Source organism: Homarus americanus, unplaced genomic scaffold, assembly GCF_018991925.1.
Source record: "Homarus americanus isolate GMGI-L3 unplaced genomic scaffold, GMGI_Hamer_2.0 scaffold18703, whole genome shotgun sequence".
NCBI lineage: Eukaryota > Metazoa > Arthropoda > Malacostraca > Decapoda > Nephropidae > Homarus > Homarus americanus.
In genome coordinates this window covers 3,921,136-3,940,338 of record NW_024749779.1, presented here as the reverse complement: position 1 = coordinate 3,940,338, position 19,203 = coordinate 3,921,136, and the positions used below count along the sequence as shown (strand labels likewise).

At 43.5% G+C, this 19,203-nt stretch overlaps 2 protein-coding genes across 2 annotated transcripts in view; both read right to left on the bottom strand.

The window, feature by feature from the left end:
• Positions 1 to 6,059: 6,059 nt before the first annotated feature.
• LOC121853827 (cell wall protein DAN4-like) lies at positions 6,060 to 9,285 on the bottom strand (the record flags this gene model as incomplete). The annotated part of the gene is made up of 5 exons (XM_042348203.1): positions 6,060 to 6,588; positions 7,111 to 7,229; positions 7,916 to 8,031; positions 8,255 to 8,370; positions 8,850 to 9,285. Coding segments are annotated over 5 exons (810 nt in total), but the record flags the coding sequence as incomplete, so codon positions are not given.
• Positions 9,286 to 14,292: 5,007 nt separating this feature from the next.
• LOC121853826 (serine-rich adhesin for platelets-like) overlaps positions 14,293 to 19,203 on the bottom strand; it is a gene marked incomplete at its 3' end in the record, with an annotated part of 21,447 nt that continues 16,536 nt past the window's right edge. Inside the window, 8 exon segments of the mRNA XM_042348201.1 lie at positions 14,293 to 14,340; positions 15,251 to 15,420; positions 15,423 to 15,615; positions 15,796 to 16,097; positions 16,167 to 16,221; positions 17,052 to 17,228; positions 18,553 to 18,770; positions 18,977 to 18,997. Coding sequence (XP_042204135.1) covers positions 14,293 to 14,340; positions 15,251 to 15,420; positions 15,423 to 15,615; positions 15,796 to 16,097; positions 16,167 to 16,221; positions 17,052 to 17,228; positions 18,553 to 18,770; positions 18,977 to 18,997 — 1,184 coding nt within the window.

Here is a 19,203-nt window from a genome sequence, read left to right as displayed (position 1 = left end):
TTAAGTGATTTTGGTGGAGACTTCTGACATTAGGGAAGTGACCCCTGTGCAATATTCATTTTCTCTGGTTATGAAATTAAATACGAGTAAGAGAAAATGTGCAGCATAAGTCTATTAAAGATACGTTTTAGTGAACTACGGATAGAAAACACTGTTGTATGGAGTTACAGAATTATGTTACTTTTACTTTTGTCGACTTTGTTCAATTCAATGGTTCAGTGGATCATCCTGTTATGGCCTGGAGTCATTTGTGAAGTAAATATGAAGTGAGGTTCGTAGACTCTAAGGGTTGATATAAATATATAGAGTAAAAAATACCCCCAAATCATAGCATATAAAACCTAACAAGTTCTGTTGACTTATTCCGAAATGTTCTCAGTTGAGCAATAGGCTTATGATTACCAATTAATTTAGATGGGCCACTGATTCAGATTAGGTTAGATTATCATGGCAGCAGAGTACTGTAGTAAAATTATCAAAACACCGAGAGGTTAACTCAAGAGAGAAGACAAACTTTAATTACTTATCATGAATTTAACTTTTAACAACAAACAAGGAATTATCATGAACTAAACCTACAATAAACTAGGAATGATTATCAACTTAACATCTTAACTCGGTAAATAGAAAGAGCAGTAAGCGAGACAGGGACGTAGGAATAACACCCGACACACTGTAGAACTGGGGTCAAAGCTCAACATTAAACACAACACACCACAACACAACACAACGCCACAAGTAAGGCCAGACATATAATTAGGGTGATACCAGACTAGAAGTAATGATACGAATACTTAAGATTCTTTGGAGATGTCAGTCAATACTCGGTTGGCTGCTCAGGTCCACATCACACAAGTTCACAAGTGACTCCTGTAAGGGTTCCACACGAAATTCTGGTACAGACTGGCTGTTAGATTAGCCGGTTTTCCTTATATGGGAGGGTCTCAAGGTGTGAAGAGTTGGGGTTGTCATTTGATCCTTGTCCCGCCAAATTCGTAGACTTCAACTACCGTAATTGGGGCAACAATCATGTGAGTCGTTTGGCTTGTTGAAGAAGGCCAGCTCACAAGATATTAGCTGGCCCGTTCTGACAGTCCCTTCCTATAATAATCCACAGTCTAATGTCAGAAAGAAATGAATCCTGAACTAAGTATTTCCTCATGTCCAATGATGGGAATTTAAATATCAGATTTGTACTGTGCTGTCAGTGAATTAATTTTCCCTTTCAATGGGATTTTTTTTTTTGCTCCTTATTATATAAAGTGTAACTGCATACTTTATTTGCTTATGATTTTTAGTTATTAATAAAAAAATTAGTGAATTCTTGTGTTTTTGCCAGTTGGTATTTATGTTATTTCACTTGTAATCATTGTAATTATGAGTATCCTGTATTATTAAGATAAAAATTGCTAATTAAGTTTATATATACAACTTTATGCTAATCAGTTAATTCTAGTCTCCGGCGCCTAGTTTAGTAGAAAACGTTCATGAGGCAACAAAATTCTCTCGTAATTTTAGTGCATTATAGAATCGTCAGTTGTGGAAGTATAATGCAGCTATTGTATTTTAGACTTAATAGATCAGTTTCATATCAGATATTCCTCCGTATCTCATAAGCTGGTCCTAACATTCCTCTACGACATTTCAGTCAAGCTTAATGAGTTTTATATTTATCGAAAGAAGTTGATGGTGCATGAGTGAAGTCTATACATTTATTATCTTACGAAATATTTGGTCGACTACCATATTTAGACAATGTAGTATCGAAACTGTCCTAGCATGAGGAACACACAGTTAAAGTCATGTTTTCTTGAATATTTTTGGACGCTGGTTTTCCACTGCCCTGTAAAAAAAAAATTCTTCGCTGGTTTTTTGATAAGTCACAGGCCGCTTCATCCTGTTTCATATCCTACTCCGCCTTACTTAGTTCTTAATGCATCTCTGAGTCACCCTATTTCCATTGGTTTCCGAAGGTACAGTATTTTGGGTTTATTTTACTCATTCACTGTCGACGGTGTTGCCTTTACTATTTTGTAAGAGAAGAGATCGTAACTGAATTTCAAAATGGACCAAATGTTTCGAAGTCCATAGGTAAATGACCAGAGATAGGCAATGGCCACTATTTTCACATTTTAAAAGCAAGTCGGAATGTTGGGTTTTATAGTATTTTAATCCCGCGAGAAACATTTGTACTTTTAAACGCAAAGACTTAGATGAATCTTTGCCATGGATAACTGAAGGTAATATCTTTTTTAGCCTATTTACGTTCAATGTCTTCCTGTATAATAATTTCTTTATCGTTTTTCTTTCGATTATTACATAAAAAAGTATTATATCGTTTTAGATATTGCTTTGTGCAGTGCAATATATATATAATCCATAGTAACACGAAGAATGGGATAAATTTTAATATATTGACACTTCTTCTTTATTAGCTAACGATTCAGATGGCGTGACCTATGACCCAGGATGTTCTCAAGGTCAGTGTCCATCTGACCTTGATAAGGTGGCTAATAAGTCCTGGATACTTTTTCCTTGAGATTTTCCCAGATTAAAAAAAATATATAATAATAATCCCAGGTATCAAGATTGGGAGGAGTGTGTTAGGTGGGAGTTTGGTGAGACGATAGCGAACAAGTGTCTCTTCCTAAACGTGTCGAGTTACAGTACTGGAAGCTTGTTGATAGTCACCTTCGGCCTCTTGTGTGTTACACACACACAGAGAGAGAGAGAGAGAGAGAGAGAGAGATGTTCTAGAGAAATCCGACTGTGAGAAAGATTTAGGAGTAATGATAAGTAGGAATCTTAAACCAAGTAAACAATGTGTATTTGCTCGAAACAAGGCTAACAAAGTACTTGAGTTCATACAAAGGAGTGTTAGTTAAGAGACTAGCGAGGTCATCCTAGAACTATATCTTGCGCTTGTGAGACCTCACTTGGATTATGCAGTTCAATTTTGGTCACCATACTACAGAATGGATATAGAATCCCGAGAAAGAATCCTGAGGAGAATGTCAAAACTAATTCCGGGCATTAGGAACCTTGAGTACAGAGAGAGACGTAGAGTGAGAGGCGATATGATCGAGGTTTATAAATGGAAGTCAGGGCTAAACAAAGATGACATAACAAAGGTGCCATTACAAAGGTACTCAAACTATCCAACCAGCAGCGAACTCGTAATAATTTAAATTAGACAAATTTAGATTTAGGTGCGAAATAGGTAAACATTGGTTTGGAAATAGAGTAGTGGATCAATGGAACAAGCTACCAAACATCATCATTAACTCGAATACACTAGATAGCTTCAAACACAGGTTGGATGGATATATGAACGATAGGGGTCGGGTTTAAATGGGACTGCCCAGTATGGGCCAATAGGCCCGCTGCAGTTTCCTCCATTCTTATGTTCTTATGTTCTTATGAGAGAGAGAGAGAGAGAGAGAGTGTGTGTGTGTGTACGCGAGGGCGAGGATGGTAGGTACAACACACCGACACTTCTTACACCAAGCTTCTCCAACCAGTTTTATGCGCTCATAGTGAGAAGCTCTGAAATGTGACCCCGTTAAAAGAGGAAAGTTAAAGTCATCAGTGTAGCTACCCCCATCTTTTATTACGTTTATAATGATAACAATGTGCACATCTTTGATTATATATATATATATATATAGCGACCTTTCAATTACAAAAATACAAGTCAACTTGTTTGCAGATCTTCCTGGCATATATGTTGACCACTTAAGTGTCTCAAGAAGAAACTCCCTGCTTGAGGAATTATCAGCAAGATAAGATTTATTTTGTCTTTTCCTTCCACACGTTACGTACGGTACCTTTTTTCATGCAGCCCTTTTATACTGTGGTGCTGCTTGTATGTTCAATGTCGCCCGCTAATTCTTGATGAATTTGATGTGAAAATTCCACATTTCTATACAATTATTGGGATATTTCAACATAATACTGCAGCAAAAATGCTTATTATATATATATATATATATATATATATATATATATATATATATATATATATATATATATATATATATATATATATATATATATATATATATATATATATATATATATATATATATATAAAATATATATATATATATATATATATATATATATATATATATATATATATATATATATATATATTATATGTGTGTGTGTGTGTGTGTGTGTGTGTGTTCATTTAAGATATAGAACATAGCAAATCAAAGGTACTGTACCTACGAAAGCACTAGAAATTTTTAATAAAAAATATACTGTATATACATATATAGAATAACGCAGGAAACTTCTTTATCTTATTTATACGGTAACCTCCTCCCTCCCCTCACCTCTACCACTCACGTAATATTACATTTGAAATACTTAGTGGTAGAAATGACTATTTACTGTTCTTTAGGAGTTCATACGTATTACTTCCTCTCAATATCTGATGTACCGACTCCACCGAGTGACACTAAGTACTGTATAATTATAATTTATTCCCAGTTGATGTTTTAGATTTAGTTACTTGTTATCCTTGTCTTACACCTCACACAATTCAAGAATCTAAGAAAAATCATTCTGTTTCCCCGTGTTACGAAGTTAGTTTTTTGGCCCAATACACTTCTCTTAGGAATTATTGTTTACGTAGTCATGTTGATAGGTTGACAGATGGGATGTTGAGACACAAGCGTATGTCAGTGAAGTGTTTTTACGTGATGTCCAATGAATAGCTACTGGCTAATTAGAAACCCTTAAGTCAAATCAAGCAAAAATGGAAACAACATCGCTGTGTGTGTGTGTGTGTGTGTGTGTGTGTGTGTGTGTATGTGTGTGTGTATGTGAGTGTGTGTGTGTCACTATGTGTGTTTGTGTGTGTCAATGTATGTGTATGTGTGTTTGTTAATGCATGTGTATGTGAATGTAGCGTTGTACGAGAAACTCACGTGTGTGTGTATATATGGTATGTGTGTGTGTGTGTGTGTGTGGACAAGCAAGAGTATGTTTTTTTTTTATTTTTGCTTGTTTGTGTTGGGCGGCTATCTTATTCATACAATACCATCTAGTTTATTTGTGTGAGGTAGAGAAACTATTTGCTGCACGAGTTTCTTCTGTATAGTCACCTTAAAACAGGGAGCGCTGGCCTCCTGAGTAGTCCCTTATGTGGTTCAGAACTTAGGCTATTTCACCTCTTGATCCCACTAATACCCAGAGACCCATACCTATAATGGTCCCTTCCTAATCATGGCCCCTTTGTTATAATGGTCCCTCCTAATCATGGCCCCTTCTTGACAATGATCCCCTTTTAATCATTACCCCTTCGTTATAATGGTCCCTTTCTAATCATGGCCCCTTCGTTATAATGGTCTCTTCCTAATCATGGCTCCTTCGTTATAATGGTCCCCTCCTAATCTTGGCCCCTTCGTTATAATGGTCCCCTCCTAATCTTGGCCCCTTCGTTATAATGGTCCCCTCCCAATCATGGCCCCCTCGTTATAATGGTCCCCTTCTAATCATGGCCCCTTCGTTATAATGGTCCCCTCCTAATCATGGCCCCCTCGTTATAATGGTCCCCTCCCAATCATGGCCCCCTCGTTATAATGGTCCCCTTCTAATCATGGCCCCTTCGTTATAATGGTCCCCTCCTAATCATGGCCCCCTCGTTATAATGGTCCCCTCCCAATCATGGCCCCCTCGTTATAATGGTCCCTCCCAATCATGGCCCCTCGTTATAATGGTCCCCTCTAATCATGGCCCCTTCGTTATAATGGTCCCCTCCTAATCATGGCCCCTTCGTTATAATGGTCCCCTCTGGCCCCTCGTTATAATGGTGGCCCCTTCGTTATAATGGTCCCTCTAATCATGGCCCCGTTATAATGGTCAATCATGGCCCCTTCGTTATAATGGTCCCTCTAATCATGGCCCTCGTTATAATGGTCCCTCAATCATATTATAATGGTCCCCTCTAATCATGGCCCCTTCGTTATAATGGTCCCTCCTAATCATGGCCCTTCGTTATAATGGTCCCCTCCTAATCATGGCCCCTTCCCTAATCATGGCCCTTATAATGGTCCCCTCTAATCATGGCCCCCTCGTTATAATGGTGCCTTGTTATAATGGATCCCCTTGTCTAGGTCCTTCTTATTATTGACATTCCAGCTGCTATGTCCTTCTGCAGTTGTGTCCCCCTGTTGCTGTGCCCTTCTGTTGTTGTGTCCCTCTGTTGCTGTGTCCCCCTGTTGTTGTGTGCCCCTGTTGTCATGGTTCCGAATGCTCTGTTTTTTCCGTGTTGCTTGTTCTCCGGGTCTTCTTCTCCTCCAAGTCTCTTGATCACTGAACAAGTTAGTCGGCCATCATCAGATAGTGGATAACCGGGTCCACAGAACAATCCAATGAAAGATTCTTGGTGTTGGAGAGATACTCGTATTCGTGTCTGGTCAGTCAGGCTGCGAAGGATTGATCGTCGTCGGTGGTGGAGGGTTGATCGTCGTCGGTGGTGGAGGGTTGATCGTCGTCGGTGGTGGAGGGTTGATCGTCGTCGGTGGTGGAGGGTTGATCGTCGTCGGTGGTGTTGTTAAGCACTAGTATCCTTTACAGCTGTAATGTATAATTAAATAGCGATATTAATTATGGTAAAGCTATTTTCTATATACTGTATGGTATGATTGGTTTAGGGAACCACGAGTGCATCATGAAAACAATATTCAGGTTAGGATATTTTCTTTAATGATAAAAGATGGCTGAAAGACAAATTCATATTACTAAGAATATAATGAAAGTCACTACAATGTTGTTTTATAGAAAAGTCTAATATGAGTAGAAATTAAAATTATGCTTTCAATAAAATTGTCTGGTCACTGAATGTCAGTTTTTCAACTATTCACTGGAATAAATTCAGCATAAAACTAATTTATTATTCCAACTTATAAGTGGACATATAATCACCAAAAAACAACAAATGCCATTAATCTTAACCAATCATGTTGTATTCTTTTGTGCCTTTAAATAAAAAACAATATACAAAATCACACAAATGACTACAGTGTGAAGCACAAAATAAGACCTGCCCAAACCCACCATTTCTTAGTAAAAACATATATAAATGAATTTGTATCATACCTGTGGCAAAGATCTTGAAGCCCTTTAGCTTCTTGCCTCCTCCATCGGAGTGGTAGGTGACTGTCAGGTAATTCTTCTTGGACAGTAATTTCAGTTTTGGGATCTTATGACCGCATATCCTGTAAGAGAGTAATGTTCATTAGTGGAACATTTACATATTCTGGACACATACACTTTCCTTTCTTCTTTCTCTAATTCTATCTGGAGTGTCTTTGAAAATCTAAAATACATATTCCTGAAAAAAAAAAATCAGACAAAATTTGTATGATCAGTTCGTGCTGCGACAAATGCTACATCGACATGAAAATAATAAAGAAATCGCTCAAAGACGCTCTGTAAGATGTGTTGTCGTCATAACATGAAGATAAAGAAACGGATGAGTGAGATCTTAAAATCAAAAGAGGCGTTATAGTAAGGCTCTGAACATTTATAGTACAACGAAACAAGTTACAGGAAGAACCAGTCAAGAGTGAGTAAATAAAATAAGAGAAACTTGAAGTGAGACAAACTACCAGATGAATAAATGAATTTAGAAAATCCTCTGTTGAATAGTTCAGGGATATTCACATTAGAACATTGTAAGAACGCATGGGAAGGTTTTCATCTTACCATGAACAATTGTGGACAAGCTGGTTATGTTATATAGATAGATCACTTAAGATTGAACCCCAGTCGATGTTCTGGGAAAACTGGCCTATCCGATAACCTATTCGTCCTATCAGGAATCGAAAATCTCAGACGGTTCCAGTTCCATGCAATGTGAGCCTAATATATCCCTTTGTTTAGTGCAAAAACTGTTACTCACTTAATGCCGTAGTACTTCTCAATTCCGACAATTTGGAAGTAGTCCTTGACGCATTTGGATGAGTATTCAACCTTAAAGACGTCGAAGTAGATGTCTACTTTCCTGCCCAATGGTGCCTGAAAGAGAGTGCAAGTGAAATCATGAAAAACTACCAGCTCCTCGAATTATTTCAGTTTTCAAATGTACCGTTAATCTTAAAAAGAGATTCTCTCTTTATTTGGTAATTGTCACCAATGTTAAGATGAAACTTATCCAGGAAAATCAGCCACTTTGCACGGCATTTACTGTACTATAAATTAATCAACGTCCAACCAGAAGAGTGATCTTGCGAAGTCTTACCGTGATGTTGAACTCGCAGTGGTAATTATCAGGGTAGTAGTCAGGGTAGTTGGGAGACATAACCGTTTTTAAGGGTTGTGCATGCGTCAGGATCACCTCCGCGCATATACTATCGCCTGCGGAGATAAAGGGAGACCAGAAAGCGTTAATACAGTCACTTAATGTTTTAGGCTCGAGGAAATGATTGTATCTACTTAGTTCCTACGTATCACTCGTGCAATTTTTAACTCCCAGAATCGTGGAAGATTATTACATATATTTTCTTTACATAATTGAGAATCGTTGGAATAATGATTACAGTTTTTAATGTAATCGATTACATTACTTTGAAAGTAATGGTAATCATGGATTTGCAAGATAATCGATTTTATTTGTGGAGGAATCATAAGATATGTCTTCAAGTAGAGTGTTCTGGAGAGACCTTGGCCAGGTACAACACAGCAGCACCGGACTGACTAAAAGAGACACTAATATCATTATGACAGATTTTCGCGAGAGACCATCTAAGCCTTCAGATTGTTAGGGTAACCCATGCATTTTTTTAAGTTGCTTTCTGTGTTCGTTAGATATCACATTTAAATAAAAACATACTTACCTCCGGATGGGGGATTAGAAGTTGCGGTTGTGGTCGTACTAGCCGTTGTGCTTGTAGTAGTCGTACTTGATGTAGTGGTGGAAGTGGTCGTCGTAGTAGTGGGGGAAGTGGTAGTCGTAGTTGACGTAGTGGAAGGAGTGGTCGTCGTAGTAGTGGTGGGAGTGGTCGTTGTAGTTGATGTAGTGGTGGGAGTGGTCGTCGTAGTAGTGGTGGGAGTGGTAGTCGTAGTTGACGTAGTGGTGGGAGTGGTCGTCGTAGTAGTGGTGGGAGTGGTCGTCGTAGTAGTGGTGGGAGTGGTCGTCATAGTTGATGTAGTGGAGGGAGTGGTCGTTGTAGTTGATGTAGTGGTGGAGTGGTAGTCGGTAGTGTGGGAGTGGTCGTCGTAGTAGTGGTGGGAGTGGTAGTCGTAGTTGACGTAGTGGTGGGAGTGGTCGTCGTAGTAGTGGTGGGAGTGGTCGTCGTAGTAGTGGTGGGAGTGGTCGTCGTAGTAGTGGTGGGAGTGGTCGTCATAGTTGATGTAGTGAGGGAGTGGTCGTCGTAGTAGTGGTGGAGTGGTCGTTGTAGTTGATGTAGTGGTGGGAGTGGTGGTAGTCGTAGTAGTGGTGGGAGTGGTCGTTGTAGTTGATGTAGTGGTGGGAGTGGTAGTCGTGACGGAGTGGTGGAGTGGTAGTCATAGTTGATGTAGTGGTGGAGTGGTCGTAGTAGTGGTGGGAGTGGTCGTCGTAGTAGTGGTGGGAGTGGTCGTCGTAGTAGTGGTGGGAATGGTCGTCGTAGTGGTGAGTGGTAGTGGTGGTAGTGCAGTCGTAGTAGTGGTGGGAGTGGTCGTTGTAGTTGATGTAGTGGTGGAGTGGTAAGTAGTTGATGTAGTGGTGGGAGTGGTCGTCGTAGTTGATGTAGTGGTGGGAGTGGTCGTCATAGTTGTGGTGGGAGTGGTAGTTGATGTGGAGGGAGTGGTAGGTAGGTGACGTAGTGGTGAGTGGTCGTCGTAGTGGTGGGAGTGGTCGTCGTAGTAGTAGTGGGAGTGGTCGTCGTAGTTGATGTAGTCGTGGGAGTGGTCGTCATAGTTGATGTAGTGGTGGGAGTGGTAGTCATAGTTGATGGTGGGAGTGGTCGTGGTGGTGGGAGTGGTCGTCAAGTTGATGTAGTGGTGGGAGTGGTAGTCGTGATGGAGTGGTGGGAGTGGTAGTCAGTTGATGTAGTGGTGAGTAGTAGTGGTGGGAGTGTCGGTAGTGGTGGGTGGTCGTCGTAGTGGTAGTAGTAGTGGGAGTGGTAGTCGTAGTGACGTAGTGGTAGTGGGTCGTAGTAGTGGTAGGAGTGGTCGTCGTAGTAGTGGTAGGAGTGGTAGTCGTAGTCGTAGTGGTGGGAGTGGTCGTCGTAGTAGTGGTGGGAGTGGTCGTCGTGGAGTGGTCGTAGTAGTGGTGGGAGTGGTCGTCGTAGTAGTGGTAGGAGTGGTAGTCGTAGTCGACGTAGTGGTGGGAGTGGTCGTCGTAATAGTGGTGGGAGTGGTCGTCGTAGTAGTGGTGGGAGTACTCGTCGTTTCTCGATCTAGTTATAGTATGAAAATAAGACAATTAAAAACTGATGTTATACAAGTTAGGTTAAAAAAATACATAGCGCTAGTGTTTATGTTTAACACTTAATAAATATTATATTCATTTATGTATTTGTGTCTGGTTCATTTTACATAATTGACTCAAGCTACGAGCATAAATCACCTCATCATGCTCACGAACCAGAAAAAAAATATCAAGACTAAGAAGAACCAGTAAACAGTAGGTAAAGCAGTGTACTGAACCTTCAAATTGTTATGTTTTTTTCTAATATATGTTTTGAAGTACTGTACCACATGTTATAGTCTGCTGGGAATAGAGAGAAGGGAAACTGATATAATATAGAGGTACTAAATGGAGAAAGGGTATCACAAATATTCATACTATACTGACGAAATGGTGTGTGTGTGTGTGTGTGTGTGTGTGTGTGTGTGTGTGTGTGTGTGTGTGTGTGTGTGTGTGTGTGACAGATATTCCAAAACATAACACCCACAAATTATATCTTCTGATCGTACCTTCCCTGCAAATTAAAAACAGAATGAAATACTGACAAACATGAAAACATATTTCGGCGAAAGTTGAAAAATGTTTGTAAACAATAAATAAAACTTACAGTAAACACAATTATTCCTCAAGTTCACATTACGAGTTTTTCCATTATCCTACCAAATTGCAGTTTATTATACAGCGGCTATATATTCTGATTTCCAAGCTTTGCATATATCAAACTAAAAAAAAAACAATCATGGATAAAAAAATTTCCAGATACACGATAAGTCTAAATATGACACTTCGATACTTACGTTACATGTGAAACATGAATATAAAAAGGTATTGAGTTACAGTACTTACTTGCGTTGCTAGAGCTTGAACTACTTGAGCTTGAACTACTAGTGTTTGAACTAATTGAGCTTGAACTGCTAGAGCTTGAACTGCTATAGCTTGAACTACTAGAGCTTGAACTACTAGAGCTCGAATTGCTAGAGCTTGTACTACTAGAGCTGGAACTGATAGAGCTGGAACTTATAGAGCTTGAACTGTTAGAGGTTGACCTGCTTGAACTTGAACTGCCAGAGCTTGAACTGATAGAGCTTGAACTGCTAGAGCTGGAACTACAAGAGCTGGAACTGCTAGAGCTTAAACTGCAAGAACTGGAACTGCTCGATCTTGAGCTGCTAGAGCAGGGACTGCTGGAGCTTGAACTGCTAGAGCTTGAACAGCTAGAGCTGGATCTGCTAGAGCTGGATCTGCTGGAGCTTGAGCTGCTAGAGCTTGAGCTGCTAGAGCTTGAACAGCTAGAGCTGGAACTGCTGGAGCTTGAATTAATAGAGCTTGAACTGCTAGAGCTGGAACTGCTAGAGCTTGAGCAGCTAGAGCTGGAACTGCTACAGATTGAACTGCTACAGCTGGAACTGCTAGAGCTTGAACTGCTGGAGATTGAACTGCTAGAGCTTGATCGGCTAGAGCTGGAACTGCTACAGATTGAACTGCTAGAGCTGGAACTGCTAGAGCTTGAGCAGCTAGAGCTGGAACTGCTTGAGCTTGAAAAGCTAGAGCTGGAAGTGGTACAGCTTGAGTAGCTAAAGCTTGAACTGCTTGAGCTTGAACTGCTAGAGCTGGAACTGAGTGAACTTGAACTGCTAGGGCTTGAACTGCTAGAGCTTGAACTGCTAGAGCTGGAACTGCTAGAGCTTGAACTGCTAGAGCTAGAACTGCTAGAGCTTGAACTGCTAGAGCTTGAGCTACTTGAGCTTGAACTGCTAGAGCTTGAACTGCTAGAGCTGGAAACGCTAGAGGTGGAACTGCTAGAGCTTGAACTGGTTGAACTGGAACTGCTAGAGCTGGAACTGCTAGAGCTGGAACTGCTGGAGCTTGAACTGCTAGAGCTTGAACTGCTAGAGCTTGAACTGCTAGAGCTGGAACTGCAGAGCTGGGACCGGGAGAGCTTGGAACTGAGAGAGTTTGAACTACTAGAGCTAGAACTGCTAGAGCAGGAACCGGAGCTTGAACTGAGAGAGCGAACTGATGGAGCTTGAACTGGAAGAGCTTGAACTGCAAGAGCTGGAACTGCAGGAGCTGGAACCGGGAGAGCTTGAACTGAGAGAGCTTGAACTGCTAGAGCTGGAACTGCTAGAGCTGCAACTCAGAGCTGGAACTGCTGGAGCTTGAACTACTTGAGCTGAAACTGCTAGAGCTGGAACTGCTGAGCTGAAGTAAAGCTTGAACTCAGAGGTGAGCTGCAGAGCGAAACAGGGAGAGCGAACTGCTAGAGCTGGAACTGCTGCAGCTTGAACTGCTAGAGCTTGAACTGCTAGAGCTGTAGCTGCTAGAGCTGAACTGCTAGAGCTGGAAGTGCGAGCTTGAACTACTTGGAGATGGAACTGCTAGAGCTGAACTGCTAGAGCATGAACCACATGAGCTTGAACTGCTAGAGCTGAAACTGCTAGAGCTTGAGCTGCTACATCTGAACAGCTAGAGCTTGAGCAGGTAGAGCTGGAACTGCTAGAGCTTGAACTGTGAGGTTGAACTGCTTGAGCTGGAACCACAGAGCTGGAACTGAGTGAGCTTAAACTGCTAGAGTTTGAACTGCTAGAGCTTGTACTGCTAGAGCTGGAACTGCTAGAGCTGAACTGCTAGAGCTTGAACTGCTGGAGCTGAACTGCATGAGCTGGAACTACTAGAGCTGGAACCGGGAGAGCTTGGAACTGAGAGAGCTTGAACTGCTGGAGCTTGAACTGCAAGAGCTTGAACTGCTAGAGCTGGAACTGCAGAGCTGGAACCGGGAGAGCTTGAACTGAGAGAGCTTGAACTGCTAGAGCTGGAACTGCTAGAGCTTGAACTGCTGGAGATTGAACTGCTGCTTGATCGGCTAGAGCTGAACTGCTACAGATTGAACTGCTAGAGCTGGAATGAGCCTGAGCAGGTAGAGCTGAAACTGCTTGAGCTTGAAATGCTAGAGCTGAAGTGGTACAGCTTGAGTAGCTAAAGCTTGAACTGCTTGAGCTTGAACTGCTAGAGCTGAACTGAGTGAGCTTGAACTGCTAGAGCTTGAACTGCTAGAGCTTGAACTGCTAGAGCTGGAACTACTATAGCTTGAACTAGAGCTTGAACTGCTAGAGCTTGAACTGGGAGCTTGAGCTGCTAGAGCTTGAACTACTTGAGCTTGAACTGCTAGAGCTTGAACTGCTAGAGCTTGAACTGCTAGAGGTTGAACTGCTTGAGCTGGAACTACTAGAGCTGGAACTGAGTGAGCTTGAACTGCTAGAATTTGAACTGCTAGAGCTTGTACTGCTAGAGCTGGAACTGCTAGAGCTGGAACTGCTAGAGCTAACTGCTAGAGTTGAACTGCATGAGCTGGAACTACTAGAGCTGGAACCGGGAGAGCTTGAACTAGAGAGCTTGAACTGCTGGAGCTTGAACTGCAAGAGCTTGAACTGCTAGAGCTGGAACTGTAGAGCTGGAACCGGGAGAGCTTGAACTGAGAGAGCTTGAACTGCTAGAGCTGGAACTGCTAGAGCTTGAACTGCTGGAGATTGAACTGCTAGAGCTGATCGGCTAGAGCTGGAACTGCTACAGATTGAACTGCTAGAGCTGAACTGCTACTGGAGCAGTAGAGCTGGAACTGCTTGAGCTTGAAATGCTAGAGCTGGAAGTGGTACAGCTTGAGTAGCTAAAGTTTGAACGTTTGAGCTTGAACTGCTAGAGCTGGAACCGAGTGAGCTTGAACTGCTTGAGCTTGAACTGCTAGAGCTTGAACTCAGAGCTGGAACTACTATAGCTTGAACTGCTAGAGCTTGAACTGCTAGAGCTTGAACTGCTAGAGCTTGAGCTGCTAGAGCTTGAACTACTGAGCTTGAACTGCTAGAGCTTGAACTGCTAGAGCTTGAACTGCTAGAGGTTGAACTGCTTGAGCTGGAACTACTAGAGCTGGAACTGAGTGAGCTTGAACTGCTAGAGTTTGAACTGCTAGAGCTTGTACTGCTAGAGCTGGAACTGCTAGAGCTGGAACCTGCTAGAGCTTGAACTGCTAGAGCTTGAACTGCATGAGCTGGAACTACTAGAGTTGGAACCGGGAGAGCTTGAACTGAGAGCTTGAACTGCTGGAGCTTGAACTGCAAGAGCTTGAACTGCTAGAGCTGGAACTGCTAGAGCTGGAACCGGGAGAGCTTGAACTGAGAGAGCTTGAACTGCTAGAGCTGGAACTGCTAGAGCTTGAACTGCTGGAGATTGAACTGCTAGAGCTTGATCGGCTAGAGCTGGAACTGCTACAGATTGAACTGCTAGAGCTGGAACTGCTAGAGCTTGAGCAGGTAGAGCTGGAACTGCTTGAGCTTGAAATGCTAGAGCTGGAAGTGGTACAGCTTGAGTAGCTAAAGCTTGAACTGCTTGAGCTTGAACTGCTAGAGCTGGAACTGAGTGAGTTGAACTGCCAGAGCTTGAACTGCTAGAGCTTGAACTGCTAGAGCTGATCTACTATAGCTTGAACTGCAGAGCTTGAACTGCTAGAGCTTGAACTGCTAGAGCTTGAGCTGCTAGAGCTTGAACTACTTGAGCTTGAACTGCTAGAGCTTGAACTGCTAGAGCTTGAACTGCTAGAGCTGGAAACGCTAGAGGTGGAACTGCTAGAGCTTGAACTGCTTGAGCTGGAACTGCTAGAGCTGGAACTGCTAGAGCTGGAACTGCTGGAGCTTGAACTGCTAGAGCTTGAACTGCTAGAGCTTGAACTGCTAGAGCTGGAACTGCCAATGTGAACTGTTAGAGGTGGAACTGCTAGAGGTGGAACTTGAGGTGGAACTGCTAGAGTTGGAACCGGGAGAGCTTGAACTGAGAGAGCTTGAACTGAGCTGGAACTGCTAGAGCTGGGACCGAGCTTGAACTGAGAGAGCTTGAACTACTACTGGAACTGTTAGAGCTAGAACTGCTAGAGCTGGAACCGGAAGAGCTTGAACTGAGAGAGCTTGAACTGCTGGAGCTTGAACTGGAAGAGCTTGAACTGCTAGAGTTGGAACTGCTAGATTTGGAACCGGAGAGCTTGAACTGAGAGAGCTTGAACTGCTAGAGCTGGAACTGGTAGAGCTGCAACTGCTAGAGCTGGAACTGCTGGAGCCAGAACTACTTGAGCTTGAACTGCTAGAGCTGGAACTGCTGGAGCTTGAACTGCTAGAGCTTGAACTGCTAGAGCTGGAGCTGCTAGAGCTGGAACCGGGAGAGCTGGAACTGCTAGAGCTGAACTGGGGCAGCTTGAACTGCTAGAGCTTGAACTGCTAGAGCTGTAGCTGCAAGAGCTGGAACTGCTAGAGCTGGAAGTGCCGGAGCTTGAACTACTTGAGATGGAAACTGCTAGATTGGAACTGCTAGAGCATGAACTGCATGAGCTTGATATGCTAGAGCTGAACTGCTTGAGCTTGAACTGATAGAGCTGAGCTGCTAGAGGTGGAACTGCCAAAGCTTGAACTGCTGGAGCTTGAACTGCAAGAACTTGAACTGCTAGAGCTGGAACTGCTAGAGCTGGAACCGGGAGAGCTTGAACTGATAGAGCTTGAACTGCTAGAGCTGGAACTACTAGAGCTTGAACTGCTAGGGCTTGAACTGCTAGAGCTTGAACTGCTAGAGCTGGAACTGCTAGAGATGGAACTGCTAGAGCTGGAACTGTTGGAGCTTGAACTGCTGGAGCTTGAACTGCTAGAGCTAACACTAGCTGGAAACTGCTAGAGCTTGAACTGCTAGGAGCTGGAACTGCTGGAGCTTGAACTGCTAGAGCTTGAACTGCTAGAGCTTGAACTGCTAGAGCTTGAATTGTTTGAGCTTGAACTGCTAGAGCTGAGCTGCTAGAGCTGGAACTGCTAAAGCTTGAACTGCTAGAGCTGGATCTGCTAGAGCTGGAACTGCTAGAGGAACTGCTAGAACAGGAACTGCTAGAGCTGGAACCGCTAGTGAAACTACTAAAGCTTGAGCAGCTAGAGCTTGAACTGCTAGAGCTTGAACTGCTAGAGCTGGAACTGCTAGAGCTGGAACTCCTGGAGATTGAACTGCTAGAGCTTGAGCAGCCAGAGCTGGAGATGCTAGAGATTGAACTGCCATAGCTTGAGCACTTAGAGCTTGAACTGCTGGAGCTTGAACTGCTGGAGCTTGAACTGCTGGAGCTTGAACTGCTGGAGTTAGGACTGCTAGAGCTTGAGCTGCCACAGCTGGAACAGCTAGAGCATGAGCAGGTAGAGCTGGAACTTCAGAGCTTGAACTGCTAGGAGGTTGAACTGCTTGAGCTGGAACCACTAGAGCTGGAACTGAGTGAGCTGAACTGCTAGAGCTTGAACTGGTAGACCTTGTACTGCTAGAGCTGGAACTGCTATGAGCTGGAACTGCTAGAGCTTGAACTGATAGAGCTTGAACTGCATGAGCTGAAACTACTAGAGCTGGAACTGAGTGAGCTTGAACTGCTGAGCTTGAACTGCTAGAGCTTGGAACTGCCAGGAGCTTGAACTGCTAGAGCTTGAACTGCTAGGAGCTGGAACTGCTAGAGCTGTAACCGAAAGAGCTTAACCCCTAGAGCTTGAACTCAGCAGAGCTGAAGCTGCCAGAACTGGTGGAGTAGAGGAACTGCTGGAGCTGAACTGAGGAGATGGAACTGTAGAGCTGAACTGCTAAAGGAAACCGGGAGAGCTGAACTTGAGAGAGCTTGAACTGCTAGAGCTGGAACTGCTAGAGCTGGAAACTTAGAGCATGAACTGCATGAGCTTGAACTGCTAGAGCTGGAACTGCTTGGAGCTTGAACTGCTGGAGCTGAACTGCTGGGAGCTTGAACTGCTAGAGCTGGAACTGCTAGAGCTAGCTGTTGAGGTGGAACAGCCACAGCTTGGGAGCAGGTAGAGCTGGAACTGCAGAGGTTGAACGGTTAGAGCTTGAACTGCTTGAGCCAACCACCAGAGCAGGAACTGAGTGAGCTTGAACTGCTAGAGCTTGAACTTGCTAGAGCTGGAACTGCAGAGCTGGAACAGCTAGAGCTGAACTGCTGGAGCTTGAACTACTTGAGCTTGAACTGCTAGAGCGAACTGCTGGAGCTTGAAGTGCTAGAGCTGAACTGCTAGAGGTGGACCTGCTAGAGCTGAACCAGGAGAGCTGGAACTGCTAGAGCTGAACTGCTGCAGTTTGAACTGCTAGAGCTTGAACTGCTAGAGCTTGAACTGCTAGAGCTGGAATTGCTATAGCTTGAACTGCTAGAGCTTGAACTGCTGAGCTTGAACTGTTAAGGGCTTGAGCTGCTAGAGCTAACCTGTTTGAGCTTGAACTGCTAGAGCTTGAACTGCTAGAGCTTGAACTGCTAGAGCTGGAAACGCTAGAGGGAACTGCTAGAGCTTGAACTGCTTGAGCTGAACCAAGCAGAGCTGGAACCGGCTAGAGCTGAACTACTAAAGCTTGAGCAGCTAGAGCTTGAACTGCTAGAGCTGAACTGCTAGGAGCTGGAACTGTAGAGCTGGAACCTGGAGATTGAACTGTAAGAGCTGAGCAGCGGGAGCTGGAGATGCCAGAGCTTGAACTGCCATAGCTGAGCACTTGGCTAAACTGCTGGAGCTTGAACTGCTGGAGCTTGAACTGCTGGAGCTTGAACTGTTGAGCTTGAACTGCTAGAGTTAGAACTGCTAGAGCTTGAGCTGCTACAGTTGGAACAGCTAGAGCTTGAGTGGTGGAGCTGGAACTTCTGGAGCTTGAACTGCTAGAGGTTGAACTGCTTGAGCTGGAACTACTAGAGCTGGAACTGAGTGAGCTTGAACTGCTAGAGCTTGGAACTGCTAGAGCTTGGTGGGTTGCTAGGAGCTGGAACTGCTAGAGCTGGAACTGCTAGAGCTTGAACTGATAGAGCTTGAACTGCATGAGCTGGAACTACTTGTGAGCTGAACGGGAGTTTGTGTGAGCTTGAACTGCTAGAGCTTGAACTGCTAGAGCTTGAACTGCTAGAGCTGAACTGCTAGAGCTGGAGCTGCTAGAGCTTGAACTGAAAGAGCTTGAACTGCTAGAGCTTGAACTGCTAGATCTTGAACGGCTAGGTTTTGTTTTGATAAGGCTTGAACTACTTGAGCTGGAACTGTTAGAGCTGAACTGTACAGCTTGAACTGCTAGAGCTAGAAACGCTAGAGGTGGAACTGCTAGAGCTGAACTGCTGGAGCTGGGAACTGGTAGAGCCAGAACTGCTGGAGCTTGAACTGCTGAGCTTGAACTGTTAGAGCTTGAACTGCTAGAGCTGAACTGCCAAAGCGTGAACTGTTAGAGGTGGAGATGTAGAGGTGGAACTTAGAGCTGGAATTGCTAGAGCTGGAACCGGAGAGCTTGAACTGAGAGGCTGAACTGCAAGAGCTGGAATTGCAGAGCTGAACTGCTAGAGTTGAAACCGGGAGAGCTGAACTGAGAGAACTGAACTGCTAGAGCTGCAACTGCTAGAGCTGAACCGTTGAGCTGAACTGCTGGAGCTTGAACCACGGCTTGAACTGCTAGAGCTTGAACTGCTAGAGCTGGAACTGCTTGTTCTGAACTGCTAGAGCTGAACTGTTGGAGCTGAACGGCTAGAGCTGAACTGCTAGGAGCCGAAGCTGCTAGAACTGGTGGCTATGGTGCTGAACCAAGGAGCTTGAACTAGTTGGGAGATGGAACTGCTAGAGCTGGAAATGCTAGAGCTGAACTGCTAGAGCATGAACTGCATGAGCCTGAACTGCTAGAGCTGGAACTGCCAGCTTGAACTGCTGGAGCTTGAACTGTTGGAGCTTGAACTGCCAGAGTTGAACCAGCACGTAACTGAACGAAGCAATACTGAT